The sequence below is a fragment of the Myiozetetes cayanensis genome, unplaced genomic scaffold, assembly GCF_022539395.1.
Source record: "Myiozetetes cayanensis isolate MyiCay16 unplaced genomic scaffold, myiCay2020 scf2-11, whole genome shotgun sequence".
NCBI lineage: Eukaryota > Metazoa > Chordata > Aves > Passeriformes > Tyrannidae > Myiozetetes > Myiozetetes cayanensis.
Genome location: NW_026087411.1, coordinates 95,021,176 through 95,039,742, shown reverse-complemented (window position 1 = coordinate 95,039,742; position 18,567 = coordinate 95,021,176). Strand labels below are relative to the sequence as shown.

General features: G+C 40.2%; 1 protein-coding gene across 1 annotated transcript in view; it reads right to left on the bottom strand.

The window, feature by feature from the left end:
- TDRP (testis development related protein) overlaps positions 1-14,328 on the bottom strand; it is a 30,293-nt gene extending 15,965 nt beyond the window's left edge. The window contains exon 1 of the mRNA XM_050315378.1: positions 14,030-14,328. Coding sequence (XP_050171335.1) covers positions 14,030-14,143 — 114 coding nt within the window. The 5' untranslated portion in view covers positions 14,144-14,328. The remainder of the gene's footprint in view (positions 1-14,029) is intronic.
- Between the last annotated feature and the right edge of the window lie 4,239 nt (positions 14,329-18,567).

Genomic DNA, 18,567 nt, shown 5'->3' with positions numbered 1-18,567 from the left:
GAGGGTTCACAGTTCCTCACTTTCAGATGTCACAAGGCTTTTTAACCAGCTATACCTGCTCATTTTCAAGAGAGCTGTTGAGAGGGAACTGGAGAATTAGCCTGTGCTCACTGCTCAGTGGGCAGCCTCCTGCACCAGCAGGATCTAAGACTGTTTTCCAACCTCCATCTAGGACTAGCTCCTACTTTAATCCTCCAAACCTAGGTCAAAGGCTTTCCTCTGCAAACGGACATCAGCACTGTCTTAAAATTCAGGTTTTAAGAGGCTGGGAAGGCTGTTTCCCTAAAGAGCAGATACGTTCTTTATCCACTGCCTTCTCCTTCAAGAACTTGTTGTTCTTCACCATAGTGCTTCAAGGTGGAGACTATTTTATTCATGATATGTGCATATCAAAAAAGGCCACACATGTAATTCATCAGCCTTTTATTAACATATTAAAGATTTTAGAACTTCTAGGGTATCAGTGTACTGAGTGCTCCTAAGATAACAGAACAAGTGAATAAAATACAGAATTGCTTTCAGAAAGAGAAGATAAGAAGGATAAGGTGCTTTCTTGTGAATACATTTTTAAGACAAGAGGGTTTTATCTTAAACAAAAAACACTGCAGCTCAGTAGTTTGCCTGATGACATATTTGTTTGGAGTTTTTCTAAATCAAAGCACATATTTAGCAAGCCTTCCTGAAAGACTAAATAAGGGGCAAAAAAGTTTCAATATAAAATAGTTTTAGGAGTGTCTCTCTAAACATTTATCACCTGGTATAAAATATACAGTAATATATGTTTCCATAAAAAAGTATATTTTTTCAAAAGGGTAGAAAAAGGTATAATATAATCTAACTTCTATTTTCAATGAAAATCATGCTGCATCTAAGTAAAACAAAAAGAAATAACAAAGACAGATGTTCAGTTTATACATATTAATGTAAAGTATCTTATTACACTAATGAACCTATTTTAAAAGGCTTTTCTCTATACCTATGGAATTTCAAAACAAGCTCTAGCATATCATAATAACTTCCAGTTCTTTCATCTTCCACTAATGTATTTTAAGAACATTAAAGAAGATTCTTGGACACATATCAAGGTAAAAAAAAATTAACTTATATGCCTACTTCTCTTTCCTGAAAGAGATACAGAATAAAATCCTTAACCTTTTGTGGTTAGAGAGCCAGATGAGCTACATATAATGGAATAAGTAACTGAGATCTCTTCCACTTTTCATGTTATCTTTGCCATTTCCAGCTAGATTTTAGTGCTTCTTTAGACTTCAGTTATTCCTGTGTCTTCTTATTTGCATTTTGTGTTCTAACATCTATCACGTGGAAGAAAAAAAATTAGGATACCTTTCCCTCCCCATTAATGAAAGGAAATAAGGCAGCTTTCCAACTAATGCTGCACTGCTAATATTACTTCAATGAGAACCCATGACCAAGGATCATAGATAATTATAAAATCATCAATGAAGTATATAAATATCCTCCTTAATCAGACGTCTATGAAAAACTGGGAACTAGCATACACTGACTGAAATATATATAAAATGCTACACTTTCAAAGAACAGGTATTTACCTTTGTTGCAAGATGTGACACTGAAAATGAAGCTTCATCTTGAAGAAATTGGTCTTTATTCTCAAAAAATTATAAAGATAATAAAAGCCCATAGTCAGTTTTGGTTTGACAATCAGCACTGACACATTTTAGACTATTCATAAATGCTTTTATTTTATTCAGGCCATCATAAAACTGATAAAATATGATCACAATGTAAAACTAAGTGAACACCACTAATAAAATTAGACATGTGAACAAAACTACACTTACAATGATGAAAAATATTGTGCCAAATGTAAAAAACAAAGTCAAACCCTTAAAAAAACAAAAACCCCATACCACAAAGAGAGATCAAGAACACCCTTCCATCATAACAAATTTAGTACAATTAAAAATAAACATTTAGTTTGATCTTAATGATTGTTTCTCTATTTTTTGGATTGCACTGATTTTCTAAATATCATACTAGATGATGGTCTACACAGTGCCTGTGGGCTGGAGGGAGAGGAACGTCCCAAGATTTTCCTCCTTCACATTAAAAGTTTTACAATTCCTTGACTCAAGGACAGACTTTCGCCCACACTCCCCTCCATTTGTAGATTTCAGAAGAAAATTAGGGTGCTAGAGATACTTGTGAAGGTTATTCAGTAGGGAAGAATTTCTGTCCATCTCTGAATTAAACTCCTGTTTTAGTATTGTCAGGCCATCCTGTTACTATCAATGCTCTCTTCAAGACAAGGCAAGTAAGGTAACTGTTGGGAGTACTTTAGAGGCCAAATATATAGGAAGTAGGATATAGAATTCAGGAAATATGCAATTTTCACTTTCTACACTCTGTGTTTTAATGAGAAATGTATTACTGGTTTTTTTTCTACATATGACTCCAAATACAAACAGGCACAAGTACAAAACCCGAACAGCTGTGTGTAACTGCAAATATTTAACTCCAGTTTCAAAAAAACCTCAGAATTAAACCAGAACACATTTTTATGGAAAGTGTCTTCAAAGTGGCAGTTTCACATAACCTGCAGTGTTCACTTTGGTCCATATTTTGCTTACATCAGACACTCACCGTTTCCAAAATCAAAGTTATCACTCCTTCCTTTTCAACTAAAGTAAATGCTAAGGAGTTGATATCCTCTTTGCTCCGTAAGTGTAGTTTTTGGTTTTGGTAACTCTGTACACACATATCCCAAGACACCCAAAACACTCAGTATCCCAGCTCCTACACATTACCAAAGACCTCCTTCACTTTGCTGACAGCATCAGAAAGAGGTGAGAAAGCCAGCATAAGAGTGTTGTGTATTTCTAGTCATGTGTGGGCCCAGATGTATCAGCTTCATTTTGAGAGACCAGCTTCAAATCCCAGGCATTTTTATTTATTTATTTGCATACTACTGTTTCTATTTACTTTACAGGCAATACTTTACATTATACAAGGGGCAAGGATGGAGCATTTTTAGAATTGAGTATGAAGACCATCACACTACAGTTCAATAGTAATTGTATATTGGAATAGAGCAAGTTGTAGATAGCCAGCTTTACTTGTTGGGGCAGAACACAAAGTCAGGAACTCATATTATCATTCAAAATGAGAATATTACTTCCTGTGGATCTCACCAAGTTATTTAACTTCCAGATTTCAGTTGGCTGTCTAACACAGGAGCACATTATTGCAGATGGGATACCAAAAAATTACCAAGTTAAGATTTGTCTAGTACCCTCAAATTAAATTTAATTACTCTCCTGCCCCCCTCCCCTTTTGGGTTTTTTATTTCTCTCCTTTAAGGAAAAACATTAGTAATGTTTTAAATGGAAATGCCTCACACATACCATTTCAGAAATCTACCTGTTTCCTCTCAGCACTCCCAACTCTCAGGCTTTCGGATGAGGTTGCAAAAGCTTAGACTTAATGTGATGGCATCTCTCCTTGGACACAGTACAAGTTAGAGAATACCTCAAGCTGATTTCTCCAAATTTTTCCCAAAAAGAAAAAAAAAAAAAAAAAACACAAAACAAAACAAAAACAAACAAACAAACAAAAAAAAAACTTAACAAGAACTAAGAAAGCCCCAAGGGGAAATATGATATGAAAAAAAATTATTTCAGACATCCAGAGCTGGCAGAGCTACCAGTTTCCACAACCACCAATACTGTCTCCAGAACAAACAGGACACTGTTAGTACCTTCCAAATAACACCTCTCACTTTAATTCTTCCAGTTCTCCAAGTATCTTAGGAAGGATAATAAAAATATGAAAGTCCATACAGAGACATCATGTTCTAGGAGAGAGAAGACAAAAAATGGAAGTGTGAAGGCATACACCCTCTAGCAAGCCTGAGCACAAGGAAGCAAGGGTGCAAGGCATTTTCACAGTGGAAGTTTTTAGAGAAAACCATGAGATGCAACAAGCACCTCATAGAGCCAGGGAGTCAGCATAATAAAATGTGAATACCATTGTCAACCAACGATATAATTCACAATAAACAGTAGACAAAAGGAGGTATTTGCTTCTTTAAATGAGGGACAACTAGGACTGCGTTGCTGTGTTATACAGTGCTACTACTCACAGACATACCTCATAACGAATGAGACGCAAGTTTGCAGCAAGTATACTCATGCAGGGGAGGCTGATGGTAAGAGGACAACACAAAGTTTAAAGATATGAAACACAAAGATTATAAGACGTGAAACCCCCAAGAAAATAAATTCGTGAGAATCTAATCCCTAAAATACATTTTTGGGGGTGGAAGATCTAACAAGTATCCAAAGCATCCTTTTAAGATACACTGCTGAAGAAAAGGAGACTTAGACAACAGCAGTGTGGTTGTGATGTCCATCCGTATATCCCATGTATTGATCGAAAACAGCCTGTAGGTTCGAGTTCAGCAGTCTCCAACAAATAGATTTCAAAATGTTTTGTGGAAAATCCATCCTTATGAAAAGCAGAGGGGAGACTAATGCCACAGGTGTGGGCCTCAGAACCAGCCATGGCTCACACTGCAGAGAGAGACCTGCACACCATATAGTAGGGATGGGTTGTGTGTTTGATTAAAAAAAAAAAAAAAAAAAAAAAAAAAAAAAAGAGCAGAGGGAGGGAGGGGACCTGTGCCACCACTGGGAAGAACCGAGGAAACAACATGAGAAGTCACATCTTCAGTTGTTACCCACAGAATAATTTGTACTTTTTAAGTGATACACATTAGTACACCTTTCTTCTGATACATATTCTCTATTTTCATTACCATTCTGAGATCAGGGAGCTTATGATTTGGTTTTTCAAATTTTCTTTAGAGGATGATCTACTGTGCTGCTACACATAAAGAGTGAAGATAAGCTTTCTTTATCATGCTGCATAACACACGTTGATGCTAAACCCTTATAAACTCTTTTATCTGGACAGTTTAGAGTTATGACAATTCACTTTTTACTTCAATTTAAAAGAAAAACATAGAGCACATTACAGTATTTAGATCCTACTAGGTGACAACGCTAACCATAGTAGGAAATACTGATCAGCAACTTGAATAGCCCTCCAGTTCTGGCAGGGGAAGGTTGGTATGTGCAGTGTGTTTTCATAAGGAAACAAGTGCCCTTTTGTTGGACATACTGCAAACCATAAGATACTCAAGGGACTAATTCAACTTGCACACAAACCTTTTTGTACAGAGATCAAAATCGTAATCTACTTCCCTCAGCTTCCTTTGTGGTAAAGTAATTAATTAGTCTCTTTAGATCATTCACTTCCATAATTCAGGCCAAGATGAGGAATGGTGGACATTGAAGAGTTAAGGCAAATAATAGCATCATCTCGCCCTGTATGCCTTTCTTTTGCTCTAGCACATAAAATGGTACATTATTGATTTTTTCTTCCCAGTTGTGGAACCTTCCTATGGTACACACACACACACTCACTGTCAGAGCTGAGCACAGATAAGAGTAAACAAGATACTATTAAAAGAGTAGGTCCTTTTGGTGCAAATTCTCACCCTTCTACTGACTTATTGAATCCCCTCTGCCTATCATCACATCACACCAAGGACTGAGTGTAATATAAAGTCTAGGTTATCATGCCTGTGAGTGCGAATTAGATTACGTACCACAAATGTATCATTTAAGTGGAAAAAAAAAATCCCAAAACAAAGAGATACACCTCAAGAGATACATTTCAGAGAAGATTTTAACATAATCTCCAGTGTTCCACAAACCCTACTAAATAATTTAGTGATAGGAAAAGGGAAGGTTAAAAAAAAATAGATAAAAAAAATCACTCAGGAAATCACAAACCTGAAAGTTAACCTCTGAAGCTGGAAAGATTCCAAAAACACTGATTACAAACCAAACAGTTGAACAACTGTATATACACAGCCTAACCAGAAACAGCACAGATTGGGAAGAGGAGATCACACTGCCAGATCACCATCTTAAAATACAGCTAACAAAACAAAATATTTCCTTGGGTTTGAGAAGGATCTTACTATTATAGTGTAAAATGAAACGAACAAGACTAAAGCTGATTATTAATGCAAAAGTCACTCTGCTTATCTAAGTTTAGAACTGAGTCAAATCCAAAGCAAAATACACTCAAACATAAGTAAGAAGAAAGTTATCAGCAGAAGATCAGTGGTATTTGGCCTCATTTTCCTTGATGCACCTATAATATACACCTGAAAAAATTCAGTGCATGGATATAAGCTTTCTGTGTCAGGAGATTGATGCAACAATGATCAAATGAATGGGCACTGAAACAACCATACATATTCCTTCAACACAGCTGAAAAACAAAGCTGAACTGTACCTGAACACCCACACAAAACTAAACATGCCTTTAAAGAAAAACAAAGCTTGCAATTTTAACAAATAAAGGTTGCATTACCCAGTCATACACAGCTTTCCACTTAGACATGAGGCTATGTGTTCAGATGTACCTCCAGTGCTGAACCATAAATCACCTCTGCCACTTTCCGGTAGAGATAGCCTAGACTGAGATCAAGATAATTTGATCAGCCTTGTCCATATTTCATCTACTGCTAGATCTCAATCTTCCATTTGTATGTCCCTAAGGCAAGTGAGTGAATCAAACAAGCCATCTGGGCAGGTGGTATAAATTGAAAACTACCTTTTAATGTCACCAGTGAGAAGTATTCACTTAAGCACTTGTAAAGTCTTGCTCAAGAGTAATTTGGCATTTTAAATTCATTTTTTTTCTTCTATAAACAATACTTTTCCACTCCAGAGTGCTCACTACACTTAGAAAAAACATTTATATTATGACAATGAATCATTTAAAATGCCACTGTAACTAAATAGTGACTAACTCCTATCCTGCAAGTCTCCTCTGACAGTCTTCAGCCAAATTGAAAATTTAAAAAAAAGGAAATGTGAATATCTAACTAAGTTAAAGAATTATACTTTATTTAATGAATATATTTAGTAGACAACACTAATCTGGAAATAGGTTTTTAAAATATAATTCATCGGACCATTTCTAGAAGAACTTATTTCACTCCACTAACTTTAAAGTCTGTGTGACTACTTCAGATACAGAAGACAATCTGTAAAACATAATAAAAACACTTCCATCTTCTAGTCTTTCATAAGTACTTGTTAGTCCCCAGACCAGCTGGGAGGTGAAAGCATAGAAAAACTGGTTTCCATATTTCAAATAATTTTAATTTATTCAGTATTAATAATAAAGATGAGGCTCTTTCCTTCAGCATCCACAGCTGTTAAGAACTTGTTTAGCATTTTCACAAATGCCGTTTCATTCAATCCCTTCAGTTATTGTTTCACATTCCATTACATTTTAAAACAGAATATCTAAATTATTTCCATACTTTTACTGTCAATTGATATAAATGGCCAAAGGTACCAGAGAAGATTAATTTCAGAATGTAAGTATTTACATAAGAATATTTCTGTAGCTCTGCATTTTATCGGCATTATGAACAGAAACATCAGAACACCAGATTCCTGTTCTCTCTGTTCTTCCATCAATACACAAGGTTATTCTATTAATTGTTCAGATCACTGTGTATACGTGTAGTAACTGTTTACAACACATCTTATTCAGACTTTGCTTCTCTGAAATATTTTTGGAAGAATATGAAAGATTGAACACCTTGAAAATATGAGAAAAGCTTATTCGTCATTAAGAATTTAGTTTTGCCTAATTTAAAATATTTCAAATATGTTTCACAAAATTAAAACAGCTGTATTAAGACCAAAATACCATCAACGTCAAAGCTGAAACAAAGAGGTCAGATAATCAATTTTAATTCAATTTCTGCAACAATTCAACTACTCCAGCGAAGTTTTCAATTTTACAGAAATTCCTGACTAAAAATTTGTCAATTATTTCTGACAACTTAGCCAAAGTTTATATTTGCTTTTTCATGATCCAGAAAACAAACCAACAGATGCTAATTCAAAAGACAGTAGCTGACATACAATTTTTATTCAGCCATGGAGTTTGCCATTAAATTACATGTCTTTAATAAATGTCTTGCATGACTAATGGCCATATTTTCCTAGTACAGTTTCTGCAAAACAGGTTGAATGCATCCTTTTTTGGTACAGTGTTCACCAGCACATGCATCGCTTCCTTTTGACATATGGCTTTTATCAACCTTGGGGTGTTAACACAGACCTGTCCCGGAGCTCCTCACAAAGAGCCAGCGGCAAAACCTGTTAGAAATGTACTTCTGATGATGACAGAACTGAAGGACAGTCTACCTGGTAAAGTGTTCAGTAACTTCTGCTAACTCTACTTATGTTATGGATGTCCTCATGCAATCTGGCAAAGAGTTTCCATAAAAGTGAGGGGGAAAATTATAAACCTATTTTACCAGTAAATAATTAAAATGATTCGTTCCTTCTCAAAACCCATTATATTTTAGTTTGTATATTGATGGTAGGAAGTTCAGCACCAGTAGGAGAGTATGGCTCCAGAAACCTCACAAAGCTCTGTGAAGATACAAAAAATAAATTAGGGAAAGTGGATCTCAAGCAATGATGTGGAGGAGAAGATGACAGTGGTTTTGTGGATCGGTGAAAGTGGATAATTCTCTGTTGGGATGGAGGGGTGGAAGGCAGACAAGGCAGCTGCTGGAAAACAGAGGCAATCAGAGCCAGTAAAGCAGAACTGGCTCGAGGAAAGATACAAGTGATAAAAATGAAAAACAGAGGAAAGGAAGGGCCTGTACTAAGAAAAACCTTGAAAGCAAGGACAGAGATTTAAATGTAAATTTCCTGAAACAAAGACAAGCCAGCTGAAGAAATGGAATCTGAAGGATGAGGAGAACTTAAGCTTTATGCCATAAGCAACAACATTAATATCACCAATGGGATTTGCAGGGGCTAGGAGATGGGAAAACATAGCATAGGTATTAGAAGCTGCAGAGGAAGTAATCACCATCAGGATGGGAAGCAAGGGTCTGCACAAGAATTTCAGCTGTCTAGACAGAAAGAAAAATAATAATAATAATTCTAAAAAATACTACAAAAGCAGACCTGATGTAGACTTCTCAGAGAAAACAACAGTAAAGTCCAGGACACACATTCTCTTTTGCACAATAGATAAAAATCACGACAACCTTCACCTTATAGGCTTGACTGAAAGAAAAAGATACATGCTGATGGCATCTATAGTAGGACATCAACCAGGCAATATGTGCTTTGTGAACTTTAAAGAGTCAGAATAAGCCAACAGAGAGGGGATAAGAGATGAGAAGCATATCTGATCCCACTCAACTGTAAAAAATTACAGTATAAATAAAAAATTGAAGTACCTTAGAAAAGAAAAGGATTTAAAAAAAGAAAGTCTAAAGCCCCAAAAGGCACTGTCAGCTCTACAGAGCTCCAGGAAGATTGTAAGGAAACAGGACCCACTCCAGAAGCTGCTGAAAGACAGTGTGTGACAAGAAGGAGGAAAAGCAAGAAAGGCAAGCCAAGGAAACACTCAGGAAAGTCTTTGCTGACAGTCCCACAATCTAACATTCGAGAAGATGACAGAATACAGGTGATGGATTTTAGCCAGGAAAAATATCACTGAAATGTCACAAGAACAACTCCAATGAAAAGAAAAAAACAGGTTAGCTAAGAGGAGAAGGTATGGTGGAATTATTAAAGTACTACAGGTAAAGCCTGAGACACTTTCTAGCCTGAAATGGCTAGAAAGTGAAGGAAGCACATTAGCTGGATTAACACTGATTGCTTTATTATTTTTTTTAATTAAAAAGTACCCTTATTCTACATATTAGTAGAACATAAGAAATGCTGCTCAGCTCCCACCCATTCCTGCAGGGCCTGTCTGAGTTCAACTCATTCCAAGATGAAAGCCCATATTAAAATTGTACCAAAGACTTTAACATCTTCATTAAAATATACAACTAAAATTCTGTACAGCCAACTTTCAAACAACCTGAGCAAGTCTAAACAAAATTCAGCATAAAACATGTTTTTGCACATATTCTCTTTGAACATAACAAAAAATACAATCAGAGAGAACAGATCAAGGCTAAGGTCCTGATATATTTTTACATGAAAGATAGAGTTGCATTAGGTAATACAGACCAGCCTGATACCCATCCACTGCCCTAATATATAGATGTGTTTTGAACTTGAGTGCCATTTTTTACGTCAGAGTTACATGTGATATTGACAGAGCATTGACATCTCTGAGCACTGATTAGATGACAGCAGGACTGAATCAAGGAGAACTTAGCACAACTGCCACAACAATGCCTTCCAGAAGTCAAAACCCAGCATTTTTTCCTTTCCAAAAATACAGCTACAGTTCGAAACATAATGACTATATTACAAACTGGACGCAAGTTTGGCACCACTATGTACATTTCTATCATATTTTCAGAAAGACACACAAAAAGCACATTAATTTCATTTTATATGTGTCTACTATTTACGCATGTTAAGTTGCCTTCATGCATTAATTATAACCTAAGTGAACAAAGCACCTTCATTACATAAATTAAAAATACTTATGCTTCAAAGCATAAATTAAAATTAACTTCTAAGATTCAGTCTAAAACTGTCTGGTTTAAAAAACAAACAAACAAACAAACAAACAATAATCCACACATTTATTTACACAAGTACTGTTTCAAAATTTACTTGTCTTTCTTATCTCAGGAAACACCCTACTATTTTAAATAAGCCTTAACAATTCAAAGTACTTGAATGTATGCAGAAACTTTTGCTAAAAAGTGGCCAGAGGCTGACAGTTCCCTCCCTTGCAATTTTCATGTTCTAAAATTTGTTTTTGTTCTCCCCTGGAACAAAATCAAACCACTCCATATAACACAAAACCAGAACTGTCAAAATTTCTCTTTATAGATCAAACTAAGCTTTTCTATTTAAGAACTATGAACTTCTACAAATTCAAATGTCTGCTTGAGCAAGCCCAGATCAGGCTTCCATATCTAAATAGGATGATTAAAATTGCTCTAGAGTAACAAAGGGGTTTTTTGTGTTGGGTTTTTTTTATTTATTTTTAACTTACAGTAGCCTAAATTTTCATGCTGTCTGCTAATGCAATGTCCTAATTATTAGGTTGCACAGTGAGAAGCCCTTCACTCTTTCTCAGCTTTAAAGAAACAACATACAGCACCAACATTTCATTACACTGGAATACTTGCAACCTGGTCTGCTTTAATGACATAGATGTCACTATCAATTTCTTGTCTTTGAGGTATAGCATGAATGGTAGAAGCTTAAGGATTTTCTTGCCACTTGCTTATTAAAACTGAAAATAAAGACAAAAGACAGTTGTTGGGAAAAACAAGATGTCATAAATCATAGTCAAAATAGGATGACTCCGGTTCATCTTCTCTTTTACCAAATGATTTATCAGAAAAGAATCTAGAGAAAATGAAATCTAACAGTTAACTTTCTGTTGCATGAAATCTAATGCTGGGCTTCTTAATTTACTCAAAAGCACTCAAACTAATTATCTGGATTTTGGCCCTAAAGAAAAAAATCTAGTGAAGTCCTGGATTCTATTCTTCTTGATGAGGTAATCCTTCATTCACAGCAGGCTGTACCACAACAACAGAGCTGAGGAAGACTGGGACATTCTCATGCACAGCTAGGGTACCACAAGAACTTTCCCATAATTCCTCCAAGATCCGATGGGACTACTGTTCCCCAAAGTCAGGGAGCTGGGTGCTGCGTGTCAGGACGCAGCAGGGGCCAAGTGCAGACCACTACCAAATCCCCACCACATGACTGGATTTCAGTGTCTTGAAATGGTATTACTGGGAGAAAAGATTCTGATGAAACATCCAAAATGTCCAACACTAAAAGCAGGGTACTTGTACCAGACCAGCTACAACAAGCTGAACAAGTGCATTTGGTTACCGCACACTTTCCCCTTGACACCTGTCTAAGCTGTGTTTTAGACACACTGTACCTATGGCTGACCTAGAAGCTGCCTTGATCATGAGAATTACAATGTTAATCAAATGGTAATAGTTTTCCATACAATCTATCCTTTCTTAAAGTACACATAAACTCTAAAATAAATACAGTTAAATATTTCGGGAGGGGTGCTGCATTTCTTTCAAGAGATTTTGATTTTAACCGGCAAAAAAACAAATAGCTTATGGCCTTCATTCTCTGTGCCAAGCTACACTAGAGTGGTACTAACCTTACTGAATCCTTAATCTTCAAGAATATTTCATTTAGTGACTTAGAATAATTTATGTTTCATCTTCCACCTCCAATACCAAAATCAGCTTCTTTTATTCCAGTGCCATCGGGAGTTGAAAAGGATTTTTCTTAAAACTGATGAAAATTCAAACCATTTGCATCAGAAATCATCATCACCGTTATAGCTTGAGATTGTTACTAAAGGAACAGAGGCCCAGGATAGAAAAAGACAATTGGACTGGACAGGAAAAAAAAAAAAAAAAAAGCAAACTCCAGCCTCTGTTGCTAAGTAGAGGATTGGGAGAATTCTCCGGGCCGAAGTCTGAAGAATCATCTTCTGACTGGGAGGTTACAGTCAGGAGTCTAAAAGAGGGCTTGGAGCATTTGTGGTAGAGAAGAGAATTAGTGAAGAGTCAGTCGGATTTACTGGAAGCTTTCAGTGACCTTTGGTGTTTGAGGAGGATTTTAAGGAGCTAAGCAAATCTAGGAGGGCTACAACAGCACAAGCCAAAAAATTAAGGAAAGCAATGGAAGTTTCCAAGCACCTGCGCCTAGGATCTGTAGGAGAGAGAGGTTAAGTGTTGCAGGAGAGTTTGTGGGAGATACTTCAGATTGCCTCCAACCCCTCAATGCCCCTTGCTCCCCTGAAGGGCGTCTCCAAAATGCATGTGTTCTTCTCCCACAGGAGAAGATCCTATTCATCCATATGAATCTTCACAGCTGCTGTCAAACTAATAGCAAGGGCTAGGGCTCTTCTGTTTATAGTGCAGGGGAAAGGGCAAGGCAAGGCTAAACTGGTGATTTTGTCTACTGGAAGATGGAGAGAATAACTGCTGTTACTGGGAGAGGCTGCTCTTCAGCAGTAGCCACACTTGTTGACAACCCACAGCACTTGTCAACCAGGAACTCAAGCAGAGAGTAGGTTATCCAGACACACTCCAGCTCTTCCAGCAAGCTAGGCAAGACAAACATGGGGTGGGAAGTTCAGTGGGCTTTTCTACCTTCCTTTGAATAGAAACCTCACTGGTTTGCAACCCCGGGCAACTGCTTACTTCAGATATGCAGGTGTCCTGCAACCTCTCATACAACATCTAAAGATACTCTGTGGCGACAGAAGATCAGTTCAGCAACAAAGCTGTATCAGGCAGAGTAACAGGCTTCTGAGCTGGCCAGATGCCTAATTGCTACAAGTTTTTGAAACCAAGTCAACAAACGTTTTTTTAGTTGTTTTGCCTGATACTCAATGGATAGCCTTCCTTTCAGGTTGTATTTGTTTGGCAACCAATACTTTGAGAAGGTCACTTGGTATTTAACTCATTAGTTAACAATTAAAGCATTCAAACAACACTGTGGATGTTTAAAGATAGCCAACTACTATTATTGAAACCATTAAAAAAAAAAAAAGCAATCGTGCCAAAACACCAGTGCTCTACACAAATGAGTCAATGAAGGTATGTTCTTAAACATCCCTGTTTAATGTATTGTGCTTTACAGATGGGTTGCAATGCCCCTGGCTAGGGCCGGGAGAGAAAGTACCCTGCGGTATGAAGCCACTGGAATGAAGGACAGCAAGTCCCAGCAATGCCAGAGGCCGGCTGCAGGCAGGAAACAGAGGTGGACAGGCCAGTCAGCACCCCTAAAAATCGGGTGACAGTCGCACGATTCGCGCAAACACCCCCGGCTCCGACCAGGGCCAGGCTGCCGGCACATCCAAAGTGGGAAAAGTGATTACTCATGCCGCCGGAGAGGAGGGCAGCGAGAGCGGGGCCGAGCCTCACGACCCTCCGCGCCGGGCTCCGCGCTCCTACCTGGGGGGCCGCGAAGGCGGCGGCGGCGGCGGGCGGCGGCCCGCGGGGACGCGTCTCCTCCTCCTCGGGCGAGTCGTCCAGCAGAACTTTGCTGCTCTTGTTGAGCTTCCACATGGCGGGCGCGGGGGCGGCGGCTCCCGCCCCGCTGGTCCCGGCAGCGAGCGGGCCGACGGGGAGCGGCGCTGCCTCCGCAGCCCCGGCCGGGGCGGCTGCGCTCGGCAGGGCTGTCACCCCGCCAGGGGCTCCCGGGCCGGGAGGAGGGAGGAGCTGCTGGCGGCGCCGGGAGCCCGCCCCTCACCGCCGGCCTGCGGATGGAGCCGGCAGCGCGGACAGTTCGTCCACGGCGGGCGGGGCGGGCAGGGCAGGGCAGGGCAGGGCAGGGCAGGGCCGGGCCGGGCCGGGCCGGGGCGCCGCCTCCCCTCCCCTCCCCTCCCCGCCGCTCCTCACCTGCCGCCGCTCCCCGCCGGGGCCGCCGCCGCCGCTGCCATGTTTGCGGGGCGGGGGCACGGGCAGGGGCGGCTGCCCGTCATCACCGCGGCAACCGCGCCGGGCCCGCCGGAGGCACCCGCGCCCTCGCCCCGCAGCCTCCCGCAGAAACGGCCGGGGATCCCGGGGGTCAGGACCGTCCTAGCGCCGGAGGGTGCTGTGGAGGGGGCGGATGGCGCTGCCCGGGCAGCGGGGACCGCAGGGTGTTCGTCAGAGCAACGACGGGCACTTTGAGGTGAAACCGGACCTGTCTGGGTTCTGGGGGTAGCGGCAGCCGCAGAGCGCCATAGATGACCCGACATCGTTGGAAATGGTCCTGGCGTACCCACCTGTGTACCTACCAAGTTTACTCACCCACGTACCTGCCAATGTACCTGCCCCTTTACCCACCGTGTACCTGCCCGTGTACCTGGCAGTGTACCTGCCGGTTTGCTCACTCGTGAACCCACCAGCGTAACGACCAGTGTAGCCCCACGGTTCCCTTGGGTGCCCCTCAGGAAGGGCAGGCGACACAGCCATATCCCCCCTGCAGCCTGGACCACATGCCTTCTTCCCTTGTCCAGCAGAGCCCTGCAGCCAGGGTGGAAAAGCCTGGTGCACCCAGCTGGAGTCCAGTGAGTACTAGGCGCTCCCAGTTTGATGGCTGAATGATCCAGATTTAGTGCCCTACGTACCAGCTGCTATGTTCGTCAGTTCTTTGTTTTCAGACAGATGCGCTAGGATACTTTTCCACTAAAATCCCCATCCTTTATGTATTATTTTGAACAATGAGTTAGGATCAGATGTCCAAGGAACTGGGAAACTATTTTAAAACACAGGTTTTGGTTGTTCTGCTTGATTAACATTGCTGTGATTTCACAAGTGAAAGGCCATAAGCCCCAAGGACCCCTCATGACAGACTTGCAAGTCTCGCTTTGACTGCCTGATCTCCTCGGGGCCCAGCAGCAGCAGCAGCAGCAATGCTTTGCTGAGGGTGGTTTTGGCTGCAATGTGCTCCTACCTGCTTAACCGGAAAAGGGCTCACCCCGGGGCTGGAACAGCAGCTCCCGCGGGCCAGCTGGGCCGTGTGCTGTCCGCTGCCTTTAACTCCCATCAGTGGCATACGGACACCCACAGAGTGGAGATTTGCAAATCAAAGAAAAAATTAGTTTTTTCTGTAATGAAATGTCCTTATCTATAATAGCTAACTTCTGAGGCATCATGATTTTAACTACAAACTCACTTTTGTATTGATTGAGGATTTCTGTAATGACTTAGGAATGCTGTGTAGCTAACTGTAATTTATTATCCAACTGCACAAAAGACACATTCTCTTGAACTTGAAATCATGGAATTTACACCAGTGCAATTTTAACCCTCTATCTTGAAAATGAGCTTCACAATATTATATCAATGTGCATAAAGCAAGTGCACAAGTGTTTGAAGGACTGTAAAAGCCTTTAGTTTTGCAGTAAGTTTTCAAACAAAATCTTCTTTATCTCGTTTTCTATCCCTTCTCTTGCAAGGCTAAAAGCTACTAAAATGTGAAGCACAGAATTTCCTTTCACATCTTGCATTAATATTAACCAAATCTCAAGAGGGTAGGAAACAAAAAACATTCTCAGTTATTGAAGACAGATCAGGTTTAGCATGGGTTTCCCTTAGAAGACCAAGTCAGTTTTGTAACTAGTTCTTTAACCTCTCGCTCCTTCAGATGTATAAACAAAAATAATCTAATTGACTTTGCCACATTTGAGCATCTCTGATTAGTAACCAACCATTTTATTTGATTTGAGTTCTGTATTTAAACCTTGAAAAGATCAAACAAGTTATTAGTCACTATGCGACCCTACTATTTTAATCCAATGCCTTCCTTATGCTATGTTTTTTATGGTTATCTGAAACACCAGCTCTACCATTAGGCTTAAATCCAACAAATACTTATGATTCTGCTCAGTTTTAGTCTCATTAAGAAACCCACACAGCATTCCCAATACACACAAAATTAACTATATGCCTTTGTTCTTTTTAATTTTTATTAATTTTGATTTATTTCCCCTTAGGTTTTCTCCTAAGATCTTGAACTTTGGTATCAAACCCTGGCTTTACTTTGGTCACTGAAAATCAGTCCAGTTGACTTCAGAGAGGTGAGAATCTCAGTTCAGATTTTCTAGTGGTCTTCAAGACCCCAGGGCATGGCTGAGCACTATCTCTTGTTCTTCAAAGAAGAGTGTTATTTTCTGCTGATCTGTTCTACAGACTTGGGCTTACAAATTTATTATTTCCTTTTTAAATTAATTATATCCATCTAATCAAAAGAATTTAATTTTTTTTTCCAGATTCAGGAACTGACATCCACTGACTGGATCTGCCTAGGGTGAAAAAGAATACACAACACTTAAATACAAAGCTTCTTCCTCTAGGTGACTACGTTTTCATGTATCCCTAAATTGTATGCAGGGGTAGGCTGTGAAACCCTGTTTGAGAAACTTCTTGCACAGTATTTAAAATGTTATGAACATCTTTAGAAATGTCACTATGAGGAAAAAATAATGATTCTACTTCTGAACTCTGATCCCATCTCCCTTATGGGAGCATAAACAGAGCTGGAGGAAAAAAAATTGAGTGAAGTAACAGAAAATGCAGCCTTTGTCTCTGACTCCTGTGGAAGACTGAGCTGTTTCGAAAGTAAAGCCAGACAACACGGCTTTAGCAGCCACTTCATGACCTGGCAAAGCATTATGCTACTGAAAAACTTGTTTCTCCTTTACTCTTTTACTCCAGGCTCTCACCCAGGAAAGAAAAGGGTGAAGTTCTTTTGCCAGACTAAGCCAGACTCTCAGGAGACAGAGCAAAAATACGAAAAGTAAAGAGCAGTAAAGAGATGATACCAAGTAACTCCATGACACTTAGTGACTTCTGCATACTTCAGGGACTCTGGGCTGCAGGACCTTTGGATATTGCCATACTTTCAGGTATACACATAATCAGAGAATCAATTAGGTTAGAAAAGACCTCTGAGATCATCAAGTCCAACCTATGACTAAACACCACACTATCACCTAGACCATGGTACTAAGTGCCACATCCAGTCTTCCCTTAAACACCTTCAGGGACAGTGACTCCACTACCTCCCTGAGAAGCCCATTCCAATATGTAATCACACTTTCTGTGAAGAAATTCTTCCTAATGTCCAACCTAAACGTCCCCTGGTGCAGCTTAAGACTGTGTCCTCTTGTCCTGTTGCTAGCTGCCTGTGAGGAGAGGTGAACCCCCACCTGGCTACAGCCTTCTTTGATGCAGTTGTAGAGAGCAGTAAGGTCACCCCTGAACCTTTTCTTCCCCAGGCTAAACAACCCCAGCTCCCTCAGCTGCTCCTCATAAGACTTGTGCTCCAGACCCTCCACCAGCTTCGTTGACCTTCTCTGGACAATGGTTTCAGGTACCAAAACTATCCCAACAGCTCTCAGCATTTGCCTTTCAAATCCCTGTTACTGTTCACGGCATCTCTCACTCATCTGTACAATCAGTATCTCATGCGAGGCGTCTGTCCCTCTTCCCTGACAGACTAACCTTTCTATGACTGCCTGAACACAGCTGCAGTACTGCTGCTCTAAGCAATAAGCAAAATGAAACTCACTTTGGGCTGGAGATCACGCACCCACCACTGCCACAACCATTGGCAACCATCTCAGCTGCACCTGGTACTGAGAGTAACCACGTTGTTGGAGACCATGGCCAGCAAGATGAGGTTCATCCCTTCCCAGCAGTCTTAGGCAAGCACCACGAGCGTTAGACACCCTTCTCCTCCTGCCATGGTCCATTGTTAGCCATTTTATGGTAAAAACTGTCTTTATAGCACTGTGCCAGAACATACCATAGAGGCCAGAGTACCCATATATCCTTTCTGGATTCCTACCCCCAAGTGGTTTTCACTTTCCAGACACTGATAGTGCCAGAGTCCCAGTCTGGTATTTATCTCACAAAATTTTAAACGCCTAGATGTCTAATCTCAGTTATTCTCCCTTTCTAATTGGTGGGGAGAAATACTGTGTAGTTTTGTCTTCTTTATC